We start from the raw sequence: 22,003 nt of genomic DNA on the forward strand, positions 1-22,003 counted from the left end.
ATTTCCCAATCTATTTGTCTGTCTGTCTGTCTATCTATCTATTTATGTATCTATCATCTATAATCTGTCTGCCTGTCTATCTATCTATCTATCTATCTATCTATCTATCTATCTATCTATCTATCTATCTATCTATCATCTATCTATCTATCATCTATCTATCTATGTATGTATCTATCATCTATAATCTATCTGTCTGTCTGCCTATCTATCTATCTATCTATCTATCTATCTATCTATATATCTATCTATCATCTATCTATCTATCATCTATCTGTCTGTCTGTCTATATCTATCCGTCTGTCTGTCTATCTATCATCTATCTATTTGTCTGTCTATATCTATCTATCTATCATGTATCTATCTGTCTGTCTGTCTATATCTGTCTGTCTATCTATCTATCTATCTATCTATCTATCATCTATATGTCTGTCTATCTGTCTATATCTATCTATCTCTCTATTTCTCTATCTATCTATATGTCTGTATGTCTGTCGGTCTATCTGTCTATCTATATATGTGTCTGTTTGTGTATCTATACGTGTGTCTGTTTATCTATCTATCTATATATCTATCTATCTATCTATCTATCTATCGATACATGTTACTATCAGCTCCAGCATTAGGAACATTACTTAAACCTCTAATGTCTGTATGCTAGAGGGATTTTTTTCAGAGGGTAATTTCACAGTAACAGAAGATTTATTGTGTTTCTCTTTTCATAGGTTTTGTTTCATCTTCACAAGAAAGTCAAAAACATGTCCAAAAAATCTGAGCGATCTAAAAAGAAGGTAAAAAGATGTACTGTGTCCAGAAAATGTGAAAAATAGTGATACTATTACCCATTCCCTTTCATGATGCACTGTCATGTTTATATGTGTTATGTTGCGAGACTGCTATGGTGTAGGAGCTGTGTCCCAATTGTCCCCCAGCCATGTTTGATAACATCTAAATGTCCAACGTTGATGTAGTGAAATTACAATGAATGCCTGAAATAACCAGCTCCACTATCAGTGTACCCCAACTCTGCCCTGAGCTGCCCCACAATGCTTACTGACTGCCCAGGTCCCAAGCAGCCGCCTAGACCCCACCCCCAAGGTGTCCATTGACAGTAGACTTCATAGCTTAAAAGGAAATTCAAAATAAAGCTGCCATGATTCAGATAAAGCAAGCAAATAAAAAAAACACACACACACACACACAAAAAAAAACCTTCTTTTGCTTCAGTTATCAAATGTACTTTTTCTTTTTGGTATTTGTTGTTGAATAGTACACCTAGATAGTCTCAGCAGTATGCCTGTCTATGGGACACTATATGGCAGCAGTATTGCATCATAATATTTGTAACAATGTTACAGACCTTTGAGCACTATATGGCAACATGAAAATTAATGACATTATTACAAACATTGGAGTCGATTCCACTCTTGTTGATTGTGTTTATTGGCTGTTTATGTTTAGGGGCTCCCTATGCGCCTTTTCCAACATCAGAGCGGTTACCAAGTAAATTATAACGCTATTTATGTTCTAGAAAAATATTGGATATCAAGAAATTAATGAATTTAGTTTATTACTTGTAGTCGGGAGAATTGTGATGAAGTTGATGTTATCCATTTAATATTCCAGATTACATGTTCAATAATATATGCACAGTAGTGAACGAGATTGGACTTAATGTGCATGGAGCCTCGTCTCCAATAAAAGCACGTTCCCGATGCGTAATCACGTTTAAGGGTCTTTAAGAAAGATACTGAGCAGCAAGGAAGTGGAGTTGAGATTTACAGTTTAAAAAAAAATAAAAATCATGTAAAAAAATAGATATTTTAAGTGTTTTACATAGAATATCGCAGTCGCTGTTTTGTGTACAGTTCATGCCAAAATGGAACCGGGCCTTTAGCAAACAGCAGAAAAGATCTTTTTTAAAAACCTTGTAAAAGTTGTGAAACGATCATATAGTGATAAAAAAAACAGTGCATAGTCGACCCATACCAGCAACCTAACAGATTTATTTAGATGAGTTATCAGTGGTGCAGAGGGAAACAGATTGCCATAGTTAACTCAGAAAGCTGTGGTTATGTGATCTTCTGTCAAAAGATATAGATTCAGATATGAAATATAAATTCACGCCATTTTTAGATGTTGTTGTGCTGAAGTGCCTATAAAAGTCTGCCCATCCTTTGAAGATAAGATACATATGGCATTTATATGGATAATGAGTGTTGAGGATGTTTTCTGATGACAATAGGTGAATGTCATGCATGTAAATGAGTTTTGTCCTTGCTGAGTGAACAAAGGGGTTCCATGAATAGAGCTTTTATGTAACCTTAAGAGGTGTGAATGGGCTATTGTATGTGTCAGTTTAAAGTGAAGGTAAAGTTTGATCATGTATAATGAAATCCTATACATATAAATATAAATAAATGGCACTTTCATTCATGAAAATGTATAGTTTTACTTTGATCCTTTGATATCTCCATTTTTCTTTTGCAGCTCGCTATATCCGAAATAAACCCGTTATTTGTTTTTCTACATGCCAGTCACATTGTTTAGCCAGACAATTGACTTTCTGGCCATTAGGCAGCCGTCATTTGACGTCAGCATGGTCTTGGACGCTATGCGCATGCGTTTGTAGTTTCGGCTCACACTGGCAAGGCGAGCGCGGCCCGGTTTCGCGCATGCTCATTAAAAAATTTCTGTTTCAGGCAGAGTTACGTAACACTGGACGGGAGTACCGCATGCGCATTGTTGGGAGTCAGCGACTTGATGCGCATGCGCAGTTTGGATATTTGCCGTGCACGAGCCTTGTATACTCGTATAGAGCAGGTGGGACTGCTCTATACGTCACAATATCAAAAAGCAGGAAATGACTAATGGGAGGAGTTTCAAACGGAATGGTAGCGAAAAATAAAAGCACAATATTATATAAATACCTAATAATTATAAAAAATAACTTAGAGACTCTGTATTTCATATGCATATAAATAGAATACTGCAATAAGAACGCTCTAACTTTACCTTCACTTTAAGGAGACATCTAGGGTTATATTTAGAAAACAAACCGTTTACACTCGAAAAGTATTTTTCTGGAGCTTTTGTGTTGAAACGCATTTGGGGCAGTGGGTTTTTAACAAACGACACAATATAGCATTGTGATCACCCGAGATACTCGGCTTCAAATTTATATGATACGAAAAATTCATTATCGGAAGTGGATAGCCAATAGATTGTGATCAACCCCTAAATTAGATAAAAGAAGGAAATTTAAATTTTCCCTTTCATGTCCCTTTTTTCTGAAATCTAGCCATCGTGGTTAGTAAAAGATATTTCCCTGTATATTTCAGAACCTCACTGAAAACCAGATCTGTGATGTCTATAAAACTTAACACACAAATGCAGAAAAAAAGGTAGATAGAACATTAGGTGCCAGGACCTAAAATAAAGCGCTAATTAAAGAAATAATGCACAAAGTATTGTTAAAGGGACATGAAAGTCTAAATTAAACCTTCTTGGTTCAGATAAAGGATATGTTAAAAAAACCTTTCACTTTGTTTTAATTTAATGCTTTGTTCTTCTGGTATCCTTTGCTGAAAAGCAAACTTTGGTAAACTCAGGAGCATCAATGCACTACTAGTGGCTACACACATATGGCTCATCTCATTGGCTCATGAAAGGTGTTCCTCTAGCTCCCAGTAGTGCTTTTCTGCTCTAGAGTAGGGGTTAAACACATACATGCAAGCAACAGCACAATAGCAAAATGCTCTATCATATTAGAAAAAAAATTGTAACCACTTTTAGGTCCCATTATATTTTAAAAACTTAAATGGACAGTCTAGTCAAAATTAAACTTTCATGATTTAGATAGGGCATGCAATATTAAACAACTTTCCAATTCACTTTTATCATCAAATTTGCTTTGCTCTCTTGGTATTCTTTGTGGAAAGCTAAACCTAGGTAGGCTCATATGCTAATTTCGAAAGCAGTTGAAATGCCTCTTATTTCAGTACATTTTGACAGTTAGACACTGCTAGTTCGTGTGTGTCATATAGATAACACTGTGCTCACTCCTGTGGAGTTATATATGAGTCAGCACTGATTGGCTAAACCGCAAGCCTGTCAAAAGAACTGAAAGAAGGAGTCAGTCTGCAGAGGCTTAGATACAAGGTAATCACAGAGTTAAAAAGTATATTAATATAACCATGCTGGTTATGCAAAACTTGGGAATGGGTAATAAAGGGATTATCTATCTTTTTAAACAATAAAATTTCTGGAGTACACTGTCCCTTTAATGTAATTTTTACATATACGTACTTCATATATTTGTTGCTATATCATGTAGTGTGTGTACCTACACTTACAACTGTTTAGTGTTAATTTTACCTCCTGGCTTTTTACTGTAGATTTTATGACTTCAGTCATCATTTATGTTTGTGATTCTTAATGTTTTGTGATCGCCATAGCGACTTAGCAAACACGGGGCAATTAACTATACATATCTCAAAGAGCCGTTGTTAAAGATAGGCTCTAGATTTACTTATGCTAGTGTATTCTAGTGTGATCATTTTCTATAGTAGCTTTAAGATATACTGGTTTTAAGTTAGCAAAATTTTATTTTAACAAACCATAATCTACTATTTTATTTACAGAAGCCAAAACACTAAAGTCATATTTAAACTACACAACGAAATATAGCATCACTGTTATTATACAATATTTTTTCTATCCAGAATTTCTAGAAAGTGAAAAGCATTTACTTAAGTGGTTTAGTGGTTTATATTTATATCTATCTACCATCTATCTATCCTGTGAATATATCTCAATGTATCCTTCCTGGTAAAAAATTTTATAAATATATATCCTCTGTGAAAACACAAACTTCTTTTATTGAATGGTGACGTTTCGGGGTAGTTAGCCCCTTCCTCAGACAGATAACAAATATAGTGCAACTTACTCCCCTTAAATACCCTCCACAATGCACCGTGAATGCTAAACACCTGCAGCTTCTCATCTGCGCAACTAAGCATGCTCAGAGATAACTACGGTGGCTGCATTGGAACAAACAACTAAAAGCAAAGTTAAAAATGGAAAATGCCTGAAATTACAATGTAACAATATTCATATAAACAAAAATGTAACCTAAGTAGCCCTGATATATGTGATGAATAACTCATCTTCACAATATGTACCAAACTAGCAAAAACAAAAATTGGCTACAAATAAATATTACATCTTAACTAATGAGGGGAATAAGTAAGATGCTACTTACAAAAAAACAGACAAGTAATGAATATCAAGTGTAATTATGAAACCCATACCCTGTAACAGGACATAATTAGTTTGACCAGGGAGACAAATGAAACCTACCTACCGCAAAAAATGCTTTAACTAGGTGGGAATATGTGAAAAAGATTATGAATACAATCTTAATCATCCCTGTATAATCTAATAACTGACAGACTCAGATTGGTATGAATCTATGGCTAGCTGTACTACACAATATACTATTACGTGTAAAATATGTACAAACAGGATCATTACAAGAAACATTGCATATCAATGGCCAATTACAAGGCATACATACGTGCTGCCCTAGCCACTGGTGAAAGTGATCAGCCAGTGGCTAGACACTTTTTGTCTGCCAAACATACTGTGGCCGATTTGCGATACGTGATCATTGACCACGTCCCTCCCTTACTGAGAGGGGGTAATAGGGCCAAAATGTTGTTGCAAAAAGAGACCAGGTGGATTTACACCTTGGATACTTTAATACCTAGGGGCCTTAATACCATTTTGATATGCAATGTTTCTTGTAATGATCATGTTTGTACCTATTTTACACGTAATAGTATATTGTGTAGTACAGCTAGCCATAGATTCATACTAATCTGATAGTCATACTCTGAGTCTGTCAGTTATTAGATTATACAGGAATGATTAAGATTGTATTCATAATTTGTATGTCTTTTTGACATATTCCCACCTAGTTAAAGCATTTTTTGCGGTAGGTAGGTTTCATTTGTCTCCCTGGTCAAATTAGTTATGTTCTGTTACAGGGTATAGATTTCATAATTACACTTGATATTCATTACTTGTCTGTTTTTTTGTAAGCAGACATCCCAACTCTCCCTGAAGTTCAGGGAGTCTCCCTGATTGTAATAGTGGCTCCCTGATGCCAGCAAATGGAATGCAATCTCCCTGAAACTCCACGTACCATGATCCAATGTGGCCCAAATCCAGAAAAGTGTTTCTTTAAGAATGCCTTTAGTTGCTGGGACGTTATAGAACCCTCAAAGCATGCATCAGTAACCAAAAAGCCCCCACTGATTCTAATAAAATAAAAACACAAATACTATCTTATTTACTAAATGTGATTAAACTTCGTATTCTAAAATATTTAGGCATTCAACAAGCGTACGATCACTGGAAAATAGGTTTGTTGTATGTGGTTGTGCAATAAAGTAACTTTTTTTTTTTTAATGTGACTTTAGTGGGAAGCTATTTTAATGATAAGGGGGGTGGGGTGGCGGCACAGTAGCGGGTGAAGCCACCTCCCTGAAATGAGTTTTTGCAGGTTGGGATGTCTGTGTAAGTAACATCTTACATATGCCCCTCATTAGTTAAGATGTAATATTTATTTGTAGCCAATTTTTGTTTTTGCTAGTTTGGTACATATTGTGAAGATGAGTTATTTATCACATATATCAGGGCTACTTAGGTTACCGTTTTGTTTATATGAATATTGTTACATTGTAATTTCAGGCATTTTCCATTTTTAACTTTGCTTTTAGTTGTTTGTTCCAATGCAGCCACCGTAGTTATCTCTGAGCATGCTCAGTTGCGCAGATAAGAAGCTGCAGGTGTTTAGCATTCACAGTACATTGTGGATGGTATTTAAGGGGAGTAAGTTGCACTATATTTGTTATCTGTCTGAGGAAGGGGCTAACTACCCCGAAACGTCACCGTTCAATTAAAGAAGTTTGTGTTTTCACAGTGGAGAGTGCGGGACCTGTTTATTTCATTTGTTTACTTTTCCTACCCAGAGCACCCCGGAAGTTGGAAGTTTATTGTGTGTGCAGATCCCCTGCTTGATGTTATATATATATATATATATATATATATATATATATATATATATATATATATAGATAGATAGATAGATAGATAGATAGATAGATAGATAGATAGATAGATATAAATATAAACCACTAAACCAGTTAAGTAAATGCTTTTCACTTTCTGGATAGAAAAAATATTGTTTATTTCCTTTACATATATATATATATATATTATATATATATATATATATATATATATATATATATATATATATATATATATATATATAAAATTGGAGGGTTTATTTCTGTGGAAGCTATTTTGTATTTTAATACAATAATTTTATTCTACTGGACGCTTATAGGACATGTTTTAAGCATTTTACTGAAGAAGTTTAACCAGGTGAGCATAATTAATCTCACACCTCTTTAACACAGTAGTAACAATATTACACTATGTTGCTGTTTTGTATTTTTATCTCCTAATTTCCACCACTTTCTAAAAAAAAAAAAAACCTCTGGCTTTTCGGCATACCATCATCCCTGGAGAGCGCTGTTTAAACCCTCCAATTTTGCACATTGCATTTACCTCAAAGACTTCTTTATTCCAGTGACTTTAAAGGATCAGTCTTTTCTCTAGATAGCAGCATTCCAGTGGTTTTTAGCCAGTTATATACTCCCTCAGGAATCAATATTAGGTTATTTTGTCTTATTTATTTGTGTGTGGGTATATATATATATATATATATATATATTCAAGAAAAATATACAGGAGGGATGCATATGCTTTAAGCTAGTTATCCTAAGGTGGCCAAATCCGGCTATACCTTACTAAACTTTGTGATTGTGGTGCAGACCCTTTAAAATTATAGAATGTTTTTGTTAACAAGAGAAATCATCCAGAGTAAATCGACCAGGATGAAGAAAGACAGGGATTTTTAGCACTCTTTTTGAAAAAAATATTTTTTACTAGCGTTATAGTAAAGATAACAAGGGTATGGGCAGAGTAGGCCCCTCCCCCTTACAATGTGAAATATGGACTATATATAAAGCAGTTATTCTGGTTAGTTGCTCCATATACACACCATAGTAATAATGATAGCAGTGTCATACGTAATACACTAAACCTGACCTGTCAGGGGATGTGTGATTGAAGATACTTTAAAAATTGCTTATATCAACAAATAATGAAGTAGCGACTCAAATATTGCAAGGAATGTAATTTTCTCTACACCCTGCTGCACACAGCACCCCATATTAGAGGTCACAGCTGGGCAGTTAATTGAAAAATGGGATCTAAGAGAAAAATGACAGTCTTATCAATACGGTAAGTAAGTAACAGGCATAAAAAGTTTTTGATACATAAGGAATGTAATATACAGAGGGAAAAGCACTGTAGAGACCAACTACACCCAGCTGCTACCGACACCTCATATGCTGAGGTATAAGTTGTCGGGCAGTTTAGAAAAGTGGGATCTAAGTGGTCAATGCATTCAAGCCCTCAGGATATGCACAATAATGTTTGAACATAACAATAAGTTTAACATATAGCATGAGCAATTCGTCACATGCAATACAGTAAATGGTCATATGTATATAGTTTGACAATGAATTTCAAGCCAAGATGTAAGCATAAGCAGTTAATAGCAAGCAAGCAAATGTGTTAGTGCTGAAGGTAAAACTGCTCATTCTGTATGTATGCTTGAATTTCCGTTCTTTTGTTTTGAGTTCATATTATTACCAAGTGAGTCAAGATGCCCTCTCGACAGAGCAGCGTTTTCCAATTGTTAGTGGACAGTGTGATAGCTGGTTTGCACAGTTAGATCAGAGTGGTAATAAGAGACCATACGACCTGAAAAGAACGATGAGTGTCCGGATTGTTCATTCATCCGTGTTCATTAACCTCTTTGTATCAACAGCCAATATTTCAGTAAATAATTCCAAACTTCTCTGAGATGCCTGAGAGGAACCATGAAGACATGCTGAGAGTCGCTTTAACCAAGGCACAACCACGCACATCACGTGATCAGGTCGGCTGGACCTATGCCGACGCGCGTTTCACCCATGCGTCCAAGATTGACATCGGGCTTTGTCAGGGCGTAATGCTAAGGGAATCCTTACGTCCTTATTTATATGAATTGTAATGACCACCTCTACAGACGAGTGAAGTTATTACAAGTTACTTTAATATATCAAACAATAATAAAAACCTAATTATACAAAGTGAGTGTTTAAAACGTTTACCTAAGCCTAAGGTTATTGACATATTAGGCTGTATCTGAATGACACATAAAACAACGTGGTGTATACTTGTTTTCCTCTATGTACAGCAAAAGGAAGTTTTGAGTTATCAGTATGTGTTGCAACTACATTGAGTAAGTAACGCTTTTTACATACAGATCATAGGTTTGAATCCACTACAGGAAACAGGCCATATCAATTCTATCATTAAGGCCTACAGGTAATTGTGTTTCCAAGATAGAGATCCACCTGCATTCTTTCTGGAGGAGGATTTTGTCATTGTTCCCTCCTCTATTGTTGGTAATGCCCCTATCAATTCCAATTTAAGAGAGAGAGTCAGGATTACTCCCATGCTTTTGTTCATAGTGTTTGGCAACATTGCTTTTTGGATTCTTGTTTTTAATGTCATCTCGGTTCTCTGCTATCCGATGCTTTATGACCCTTCTTGTTTTGCCCACATAAAAACGTGGGCAGTTGCAAGAAAGGAGGCAAATGACCCCCTCAGTGTTGCAGTTTACAAAGTGTTTCAAGGTTTATGTTTTACCTGTATGTGTAGCAAAGTATTTGGTTTTAACCATAAATTTGCACGGAACAAGGATGGTTGCCATAAGATCTATGTTTTGTGAGCCAATCTGATTGTTTTTGTGTTGATACGTATTGGCTTCTCACCAATTTATCTTTTAAATTGGGCACCCTTCTGGCTGTGACATCGGGGAAATCGCCAACATCTCGAGACACCCCTTCATCACTAAGAAGTATATGCCAGTTTTTTTGCAAGTATCAGTCTCAGTGATGTCCAATGGCAGTTATATTCAGTGATTAATCTAATTTTAGATTCACTGGCCTTCTCCTTTGGCACAAGAAGGCTATCTCGATTTAAACGAGCAGCACCATTTAAGGCCCCTTTGACTATTTTTTTCGAATAGCCTCTATTTAGGAAGCGTTTTTCCATTTCTGCTGCATGTTGGTAATATTTTCCTTTTGTGGAACAATTTCGGCGTAGCCTAAGAAATTGACCCTTGGGAATCCCTTTTTTTAGGTGATAGGGGTGGTGACTCGATGCAAGGAGTAGGCTGTTGGTAGCGGTGCTTTTACGGAAGTTCTCTGTCACTAGACATCCCCCACTAACTTTTACGGTTATATCCAAGAAGGATATCTCCTCTCTACTAAACTGTAATGTGAGAGAGATGTTGCTCTGATTGGTATTTAAACAATTTACAAATTCTTTCAAACTGTGTTCAGAACCCTCCCAAATGAGGAAAATGTCATCCACATATCTGAGCCATATGTGGATGTTTTCCTCAAAGAGAGGGTTCTGATACACTTCTTCCATCTCCCATAAACCTAGATGAAGGCACGCGTATGTGGGAGCACAAGTAGCTCCCATTGCTGTCCCTTGCTGTTGGGTATAAATGTTGTTATCGAACATGAATACATTGTTGGTAAGTGTAAACCTCAGTAGTTCGATTACAAAGTCAGTGTGTTGCATAGCATTCGTGCCTCTCATCAAGAGAAAATGCTTACAGGCCCTTATACCCACCTCGTGAGAGATTGATGAGTACAATCCCTCCACATCTAAAGTAACCAAAATGGCATCTTTAGGGACAAATAGTCCATCAATCTTTCTTAGGAATAGGAAGTCGGCAGTATCCATAACGAAAGAGGGTAGGGTATGGAGAGTAGGTCTTAAAAAGGAGTCCACATAGTTGCCCAGGTTTTCGGTTAGGCTGCCAATACCTGCAACAATTGGCCGGCCAGGTGGATGGTTGGCATTCTTGTGTATCTTTGGGATACAATAAAAAATAGGCATCACCGGATGTTCTGGATACAGATATTTGAATTCTGTGAAAGTTATAATTTCCTTACTTTTTGCCTGTTTGAGAATGTTGAAAAGAGTTAACTGCAGAGCTGGGTAAGGGTTAAAAGTCAGACTTTTATAGAATGTTTTGTCTAGTAGCTGACATTTGACCTCGAGAACATACATGTTCTCATCCCAAAGGACAAGGTTCCCACCCTTGTCCGCGGGTTTAATTACGAAACCCTAGGCACTCATCAGTTGGTTAAGGGCCTTTCTTTCTACTTTGGTTAGATTGTCATTAACCAGTCCTGTAAATGATAGATTAATTATTTCTTTTTCTACTTCTCTGACAAAGATATTCACGGCCGGTACCATGGATAACTGTGGCATGTACCTCGATTTCGCCTTGAAATTTGAAGGAAATTTATCCTGTTGGGTTAGATCACCCACTTGGGAGGGGATGTACTGACTGCCTTCATTATCTGCCAACAGGCTTTGAAGGTTATGTATGCTGAATGAGTCTTCCCTACTCAGAGAGACATCTTCAACTAGGTGTCTGCTCTTCCCTTTCATAATCTGTGACAGTACCACCCGACGCGCAAATAAATGTAAATCTTTAATAAAGTTGAACTTGTCAAAGGAGTTAGTGGGACAGAATGAAAGTCCTTTTTTTAAAACTTCTATATGCATTAGATTTAGTTTAAAAGAAGATAAATTAATTATCTGTGGATCTTCTTCAATTACATTTAATAACCACTTCGACCCTGAAACCGTCGCAATCTGCCCCGAGGGTAGTTTGCCTGGTTTTGGTCGTAACTCTGCTGCCGTCGTTGTCTGGAGGGGTATCTCCTCTCTATTGAGTGTGAACTTGCTCCCCCTCCTCCTCCTTTTTCTTCCCCCTCTCCTTCTTCCCCTAAAAAAGATTGTGAATTTTTATGGGTGGACCTATGATGTTCAGATTTCACATCTGACCCATCAGTACCTGAATCATACGTGCCTCTCACTGACTGATAATTGTAAACTTTTTTGTTCTTATAATCGTCATTGTCTCTTGAAAATTTCCTTCCTTTTCTAAGTTTTATTTCATTTTGTAGCCTCACTATCTATTCCTTGATCTCTTCATTCAGTTTTACGAAGTTTGAATTAGTAGAAAAAGTATTAACTAATTTCAACGATTCTTCAGCCTGTACGATGGTCTTCTCTAGTCTCTCTTTGTTACGAGTGACCATCTTGTTTATAAGGATGATGGAGCAATCGGAAAGGCTGGAATTCCTTCCATGAACTCTTCCCCTCCTTCATCTTCCCTCAAATTGGTCCCAGGGTAAAGTCGAAGACGTAATGTAATTCTCAAGGCTAGATATCTCTGCCCTAAGTTTAACTTGTTTTACAAGTAATTTTTTGTAGCTCTTAAAAGCACCATAAATATTTACTGGTGTTTTACTGTTAGTGTCCTGACTCTCCTCTAGGTTGGACATAGATAGGGATGCTGTTAATTCAGCTTCCCAATTTTCATCTGATAATGTGAATGCCATGGTAGTGACGTCTTGTATGCAAGCAATATATACAAGTTTCACAGAGCTAAGTGAGAAGCTAAGCCCAAACTGTCCTCCCCAGCTTCTGTTAACTATAGGGGAAAATATGTTACCCCAAAATATTTTTAGCGGGGGTATCAACCTCACTGGAGACCAAGATAAACAGGGCCTAGACCCTAGTAGCCTGGTATAATACCATAAAAATTCAAGAAAAATATACAGGAGGGATGCATATGCTTTAAGCTAGTTATCCTAAGGTGGCCAAAACCAGCTATACCTTACTAAACTTTGTGATTGTGGTGCAGACCCTTTAAAATTATAGAATGTTTTTGTTAACAAGAGAAATCATCCAGAGTAAATCGACCAGGATGAAGAAAGACAGGGATTTCAGCACTCTTTTTGAAAAAAATATTTTTTACTAGCGTAATAGTAAAGATAACAAGGGTATGGGCAGAGTAGGCCCCTCCCCCCTTACAATGTGAAAGATGGAATATATATAAAGCAGTTATTCTGGTCAGTTGCACCATATACACACCATAGTAATAATGATAGCTGTGTCATACGTAATACACTAAACCTGACCGGTCATGGGATGTGCGATTGAAGATACTTTAAAAATTGCTTATATCAACAAATAATGAAGTAACGTATGACCTACAAATAGTTTCAGAGTATCCAAGGTACCCCATCGTTACCCATATGCCACGTACTAATGTGACTTGCTTCCATCAGTGTGTAGCCACCATACAGACCCAAAAAGACTCTTTAAGGAGGTCCCACCAAGTGTGTATCACACTAGGGCATATGAAACTCACTGGTTAGTTAACCAACTAAAGTATGTCAAAGCAGGGCAAAAGCAGTGTGCAATATCTGTACTCCGCTGGTCTATCGTCCAGCCCTTACTTGTGTCCCACCATCACGGGTGAATCGCACCAGGTGCATCATCACAAGAGTGGAGTAATAGGTAGTCAATCTACATTAGTCTCAGAGGAAGCAGTGCCAGTCATTGGACATATTGAGGCCTTTGGCGTATAGGGTACCAAGCCTATGAATCCATCTGGACTCCATCTGGAGTAGGGTTCTATCCCTGTCTCCACCTCGTTTGAGGGCCGGAACATTGTTCAATTAAGATGAACCTTAAGTCAGTTACTCTATGTTTGGCCATAAGAAAATGTCTTGCCACAGGTTGGTCCGATACTCCTTTATCCAAGGCGCTCCTTATGGCTGATCTGTGATTATCCATCCATAGTCGTGCATTGTCCGTCGTTTTTTCCTACATAAAACTTGCCACAGCAGCAGCTCAACAGATAGATCACATGAGTAGTTGTGCAGGTGATATAGTGTCTTATTGTGTACTTCTGATTTGTATGTGGATGTCTAAACACTTTGCATGGGATCATTCCACTGCATGTTGTGCATCCCAGGCACCTGTAGCAGCCCTTCTTCTTTGTTTTGAGCCATTGCTGTTTCATATAGCATTGTTGTGGGTCTGTAGCCATGAGTAGAGCCCTTAGGCTCCTTCCACGGCTATACCCCATAATGGGGGGATCCATATGTTCAAACGGTAAACTTGAGTCTGTCGCTAGGATCTCCCATTTCTTTCTGATGTCCTGGGTCATCCTATCCTTCCCTTTATTGTAGGTGGTGGTAAATATCATCCTTTCTTTTTTGGTCTCCTCCAGACGGTTGGGCTGATTACCCTCCTGGGTGGTCACCTCATCTATAACACCTTGTATAAGCTCCATTTTGTATCCTCTTTGTAGGAACTTTTCAGTTATCATAAGTAATTGTGTTTCTCAATTGCTGGTTTTAGTGTTATTTCTTAATAGTCTGATAATCTGTGATTTTATGATTGCCTTTCTGGTGTGTGGAGGATGGTTGCTGGATGCTTCAAGTATAGAATTCCGTAGGCTTGGTATAGAGAGTCGTGGATAGTTTGCCTTGTTCCTTGTAAATTCTAAGGTCCAGGAAGTCAATGCTATTCAGATCATATTTTAACTCAAATTTAATTGGGGACTCTACATTTGATTTGGTCAGACAGGCTAGACAACTAAAAAGAACGGCTGACTTAAATGAGATTTTTGAAGGAGATAACACTGCAGGGAGCACTACTACAGCAACGACACTAGATGGGGCACTTAAAGATGTTCATAGAACTATGTATCGCCAAGATAAAGTATGGTGGAACCGCCACTTTTTTGAAAAGTACATTGAAAGAAAATTGATACCTAGAGGGCTCAGAATTCAGCTTTTCCCGGCTTTTGAGTTCAAAAATCCAGCTCTTACCACTGAATGGGAAGAAGCCTTATCTGAGTGTTCAGCGAAACTAATGGGCATACTTGTTAAACATGATAAATCAGAGTATGAACTATTAGAAACAAAAATCAAAGAACAAAATGAGGTTTTAAAGAAATTTGAACACCTCAAAGACTTCAACCAACTGTATAAATCCTATCAGCAGGAACTTGATAAATATGAACTCGAACTTAAAACTACAAAACAGGGAAAGTTAAATAGAGATATCAGTGACTTCAATAATAATAGAGTCTACAAATGGCGAAAGAATGGCTTCTATAGAAACAATATCAACAACAGGAACCCCAAAGTGAACATAATCGAAAGTGACATCTCTGACACTGACGGCGAGGAAGGAAGTTCTACAAACCACCAATCTAATAATGAAGAACCCCCTAAGCCTACATCCACAATTACACCAAGATCCTCTAGTAGGAACAAAAGAAAGGATTTTTTAGATGTAGGAGAACAGGGAGGAGGACACGCAGAGGCAGGGGGCGCAAACAAAAAACCATCGAGGGGACGAACGAGACCATACAAAGACAACCAGGGACCCTGGAGATCACAGAGAAGGGATCAGAGCCCATTCTCCCAGATTCGTCTGAATCATTGAGAGTAATAAACTTATCAAATATACAACTTGAACCGGAACACATGTCGGTACTCTCAAAAGGCCTGTCATTCTGCCCCTCCAACAATGTTGATAAATTTGAGACTGTCAAAGATATTCAGTTATATATAAGGAAACTACTTCTGAAAAAACATTTTTCTCATAACTCTAACCCAGATGGTTGGTCTGAAGAAGAGCTTAGCAGCCTCAGAGATCTAGAAAATTTATTAACTGAATCAGAACTACAAACTCCAGCAAAATGGAGGGATAAACTCAATAACAAATCAACCTTTGTACCAAAATTTGTGAACTCTCCACAGATTGAAATATTCAGAGATTTAGTGTGTCGAGATGTAACATCACTACAAACAATACCTTCACAATATAACTTAACTTACAAAGAACATATGGCTATCCAGGAAATGAAGAAATGGGATCAAGTTGTGATTAGAGGTTCTGACAAGGGTGGCAATATAGTAATTTGGCCATTGGACATGTATCTGAGAGAAGCTGCAAAGCAATTAAAGGACAAATCCTGTTATACCAAACTGCTCTTCAACCCAATGGATGGATACATGAAAATCTATACCAATTTAATAAATAGAGCCCACAATGAAGGGATCATTACTATCAAAGAAAAGAAGTTCCTTACGGTCAATAATCCTAAAATCGCCACCTTTTATATGTTACCAAAAATCCACAAAAATGCCGAAGTACCACCAGGACGCCCAATAGTTTCTGGGATTGGATGTTTAACAGAAAAGGCGAGTGAGTACATAGATCATATACTAAGACACTACGTAGAGGAACTGCCTTCATATGTACAGGATACAATGCAAGTCCTACAAAGACTTGAACATTTGACACTGAATGATACAACATGGCTGGTAACCACGGATGTGGAATCCCTCTACACATCCATAAACCATGAACAAGGCTTACAAGCTGTAAAATACTTCTTGGACAAAAACTCGGAAGAAGGCGAGGAACATGATTACTTCGTCCTTAAACTACTTAGGATGGTACTGAGTTACAACTTTTTTACATTTGACAGTCAATTCTACCTACAAACCCGGGGAACAGCTATGGGCACTACGTGTGCACCTACATATGCCAACTTGTTCCTCGGGTGGTGGGAAACTGAATATGTATTTACGGAACAGAATCAGAAATATACGGATCTAATACCTTTATGGATTAGATTCATAGATGATATCTTCTTTATATGGGAAGGCACTCATTCGGAGTTACAAGAATTTCTTGGTCATCTGAATAACAATCGACTTAACATTAAATTAACTCATGAGGAGAGTCTGACACAGATTAACTTTCTGGACATTACCATCCGTAAGAACAGAGATGGGGTCATTAGCACTGATCTGTTTAGAAAACCTACTGCGACCAGAAATTGCTCAGAAGCTCAAACTTTTGAATTGAGAGCATTAGATCTGGAAGAAAGATTACTGAAAAGAGGCTACAGCAAAAGATCGATCAAAAAGGCCAAACAGAGAGCCCGTCTAACACCACGCCAAAATTTACTTCATAAAAGACAGAAAAAAACTAACTCTCAAATCCCCAGATTAATTCTGACTCACAATACTCAAACTCCACAAATTGTGAACATAATTAAGAAACATTGGAATATTCTAATGACTGACCCTTTATTGAAAACCACTTTGGGTCCAAGCCCCTCATTTGGATTTAGGAGGACTAAAAACATCAAAGATATTGTGACAAGTAGTCATTTCCAAAGGAAAAAGACCACCTCAGCATTTAACCCGGGAGCTCACAAATGTGGGAATTGCAGCACATGCAAATTTATGAAAAATACTACTGGGATTAAAGACAGATTTGGAAAAAATCATAAAATCAAACGATACATAAGTTGCAATACTGAAAGTGTAATCTATGTACTCCAATGCACTTGCAACCTGTATTATGTCGGAATGACAACTAGGAAACTAAGAGTAAGACTTCAGGAACATTTAAGGAACATCAAAAATGCAGCCAAAGATAAAGAAGAATTAAAGACCTTAACTAGTGTAGCTGCACACTTCCTAAGACATCACAACTCAAACCAAAGAGATTTACAATGCTGGGGTATTGAGAAAGTCAGTCTAGGATTCAGAGGAGGGGACCTTGAAACGGCATTATTGAAATCTGAAAGCCGATGGATCTATTTATTAAATTCGGTCCAACCTTGGGGTCTTAACGAACAGAACAACCTGTATGTTTATCTGTAATTATCAGTAGAATAACCTTTTAATCTGACAAAAGAAAGAATAAGATAAAATAATCTTTATGTCTAAGGATAATCACGAAGAGAACAATAAACTCTTCCAATAAAGGATAAGAAAGAACAAGGCCAAACGTACAAACTTACCTATGAAAACAGGATTTTCTCTGTCTTTACAAAAATTCATGATGGTAAAACAAGATAAAATCATAGAATGATATTCAACTCTATAAAAGTTTCATTTTAATATAGAGAGTATTATCTCTATGAGTATCATATAAACATACCTAGAATCAAATGATCAACTGTTGATAGTCCCTAATGTAAACACCAGACAGGGCAATATTAGGATATCTGCTAAAATATTGATAAAATATTGATCCAGTACCTAACTCTCATTCTGTACATTTATATAACAGTATATGATCTAATAGCTAACATTGCCATTTCCCCCAAAACATAGTGAGGTTGATGGTTATTACAATAAACCTATATTATAACTTATATGACAAATAAGTTAAGCATCGAACGATATTTATCAAATCCTTACAAGGAAATAAATGACATTCACTTTCATGACATACTCACATATATAAGTGATTCTGGTTTTGAAATCTAATAATTTTTCAGTTTTATATTCCTTTTTCTAGCATCCCTAGCAACACTTTTAAATATAACCAACTCCCATAAACACCTTCTTTCACTCCTATCACACTTATTCCCTTGTCACTTCCTTTTCCCATCTCTTCACTGCCCCATAACATTCACATGTTTGTTTGTACGCATAATAACATAGCATATTCCAGTCAAATAAAAGTTTATTAGAAGAAATACACATGTCACTTTGATTTAGGTGTAAGGAAGACAGTACACATATTACAATTGAATAGATGTTCTATACACAACACTTTCATTTTATTCCCCCTTTGAATAAATTAATTTTGAAAATTGAACCAGCAGTTGCTTATATAAAAATAGCTGCAGAAACTAATTCTGGTATACTAATCTATAATGCTTTTTAAGCAACGCTCCAGTGAGCCTTTGAACGTAATTGCATAAATAATGAATAGTAAATAGGTTAAAACATTGAACCAAGACTATGGTGGGAGAACAGTAAATGTAGATTTAATTATCGTATACTTAATGATGTGGACTATAATTACAGGAACATTTGTTAACATATTTACAGATTTATGATATCCACAAAATTTGAGAATGTATGGTACCTGAGAGTTATTATCATTATTATTTTTAGCGTATTGAATCTTAGGAATTCCGATGATCAATATCCTATAACGAATATCCGATTTATATCAATAATGGTTAGATATAGATACTTGAGAGTCAGTTTACTATTGTCAAATCTTCTTACGATAATATATACAACATAAATATCATTCTCCACAATACGGACCATGTAGTATTATAAACATTAACGTGCTATTGGAGTAACCTACTGTCCATCAATTCAGTCAGAACCAATCGCAGTACCCATGAGTATGACTCATGCAGGTCCGTAAACATGACTTTGCGATTAGAGCAAATAGCTGTCTATCAATTCACTCAGAACCAATTAGAATACCTATCAGAGTGGAGCGGGGGCGGGACTTCCGGTCCCACAGGGTATATATCCCCAAAAACACGGCGGCTCGCTGCCTTTGATAAAGCCCAATCGGGCGAAACGCGTCAGGGGAGAGTGTTGAACTCGTTCACGCTCTATTCTTTATGTATTTTAAACTAGCCCAGTATCGCTAAAATCATGTGGAGCAAAGGGTTACCGCAATTATAGAGCTATAACTTTGATATTTGACCTATCTGGTCAGGGTACCTAATAGGGACCGTTACATGGTGCTTATAGAAAAATCTTTCTTACTATATATACAATAACGAGCTAATACCATATAGCCTGGGTTGTGCCAGACTTTATTCTATTAATAGTTAACTAAGTTTCTTTAAAAATTATATGCCACATTGTGGATATTACTATAATAACTGGGTTGTGCCAGTTTTAACTTAAACTATCTAATTAGTGTGTGAATGTGCGTGTATTGTAAGACCTTACAATCGTATGAGTGCGGTTGACACTACCCGATAGTGACAGCATTAGCTGTACCACACAGCGCTTAAACCGAAACATATATATCAAACTGCAACTTAGTTGCGAATTAAACAAATGGACTGTTAACTCTATATTTATAATCTGAGTTGTGCCAGACCGAGCTTTAACTTTGAACACAGCTTTCAGAGCTTTCAAAATTAATTGATATCATAACACGGTTATTTAATTGAAACTAAATCATAAGAAACATTTATTGAAAGTGGGTATGCCAAACTTAACTGTAGTTATAAAACCCAGTGTATAAATGCCCTATGAGAAGAATGTTACAAACTGAGGACTGATAATTATAAGACTTGTGACCATAACAGTGGCTGCGCCAAAAGGCAATTAATCTGAATTTCCATACACTGGATCAGAATAATAATAATTTGTGGCACTGTTAATAAACTTTGGGACACTTGTCAACTGATACAAATCTGGGAGTCGCTGGGATAGTAGATTTAGTTTTTCATGAAACATACGCCTAAAATTTATAAAGGTGGATTAACCTAATCCATAGTAACCTTTACAGCCATTGCTATATGGACTAATCAGGGTCTTACTATTTAATAACTTTAGTGAACCAAAGTGGCCAGATCGAAGGTCTGGGCTACACAGAACTAGGCTTATTGTGATTATAACTGTACTCCAATTTTTAGGAATATATACCTAATGAAATTTCGAAAACTACAGTAACACCAAGCACGCACACATTACTATTTATACCAATAAACAGGTTAAAATTATAACCCAGGTTAGAATTGATCAAACCCTCGTTTTTGTGAATATTAAATTCACCAGTACCCCTATTTGTGGATAATTATTATTAATAATCTTTACTCTGCTATCATCCATTATATTGAATGAGGATAGCAGGAGCCTATATAGCTGAGAGTACACAACCTTGACCAGAATTTATATATAAGCTCTACTATTCAGATGAACACTCTGTTGGTAACCATTAGCAAGTTGATTCATTGAACTATTTAGATCACTATAACTAGTGAATTTATTCAGGCCGAATTATCATGAATAGTGATCTAATGTGAAACTCATTATACTGATTCAAGCACTGGAGCAAATTTTAATCGTGTGTGTATCAACCAAACAAATTTTGGTTTTTTAACTTTAATACCAATAAAAGTTATATTTTAATATCCTGTTACGGAATCCCAATCTTTAGTTCAGACCTAGAGTGCTGCAAGTGCATACTTTGGGTAGTCTGGTATCCTTTATACCATTCTTCCTTTGTGTATGTGTTTAGTCGTATTATCCAATCCTTCAAGGACTCCTCTGTGCCCTGCCATATTAAAAAGACATTGTCAATGTACCTTTTGTAATGTCTTACTGTATCAATATTGTACACATCTATGATGTCATGCTCATAGTGCTCCATCTACAGGTTAGCGTATGATGGGGCCATATTTGACCCCATTGCTGTCCCCATGAGTTGTTGGTAAAACGTACTTTCAAACCAAAAGTAATTTAAGGTTAAACATTTTTCCAGTAGATCAAGGATTAGGGAGAGCGGAGGTTCCACATATGGGAACCGTGTCAGGGCCAGTGTAACCGCCTTAAGCCCATCAGTGTGGGGATGACCATGTACAGACTTCTCACGTCCATGGTGACCAAAAGGTCATTGTTGCCAATTTTGTCCATGGTGTTTTAGTATAGTGATGAGGTCACCTGAGTCCCTAATGTACGAGTCCATCAATCTCACTATTGGCTGTAGGATGGCGTCAACAAATATTGTGTGCGGTTATAGCAGGGATCCCCTAGCTGACACGATTGGCCTCCCTGGTGGTTTTTTTTTGGTCCTTGTGTATCTTGGGTAGAGTATACAAAATTGGATGAATAGGGTACCCAATGTTGAGCAAATAATATTCATCAGTGCTGATCCAGTTCAGCCGTCGTGCTTCAGATAATACAATATCAATATCCCTTTTAAAGATGTTAGTTGGATCTCGGGTAAGTTTTTTATAAGTCTGATGATCATCAAGTTGGCGAAGTATTTCCTTGCGATATTGGTCATAGTTCATTACTATAATTGCTCCTCCCTTGTCCGCTGGGCGAATGACGATCTCAGTGTCATTGGATAGTGATTTGAGTGCCATTCTCTCTGCTCTATTGAGGTTGGGTCT

The 22,003-nt window shown here is 36.9% G+C and overlaps 1 protein-coding gene across 1 annotated transcript in view; it reads left to right on the top strand.

The window, feature by feature from the left end:
- Positions 1 to 22,003, top strand: part of LOC128661345 (galanin receptor type 1-like) — a 377,907-nt gene that overhangs the window by 6,521 nt on the left and 349,383 nt on the right. The window contains exon 2 of the mRNA XM_053715610.1: positions 726 to 791. Within this exon, the coding sequence (XP_053571585.1) occupies positions 726 to 791 (66 nt within the window). The remainder of the gene's footprint in view (positions 1 to 725; positions 792 to 22,003) is intronic.

This window comes from Bombina bombina, chromosome 1, assembly GCF_027579735.1.
Source record: "Bombina bombina isolate aBomBom1 chromosome 1, aBomBom1.pri, whole genome shotgun sequence".
Taxonomy (NCBI): Eukaryota; Metazoa; Chordata; class Amphibia; order Anura; family Bombinatoridae; genus Bombina; species Bombina bombina.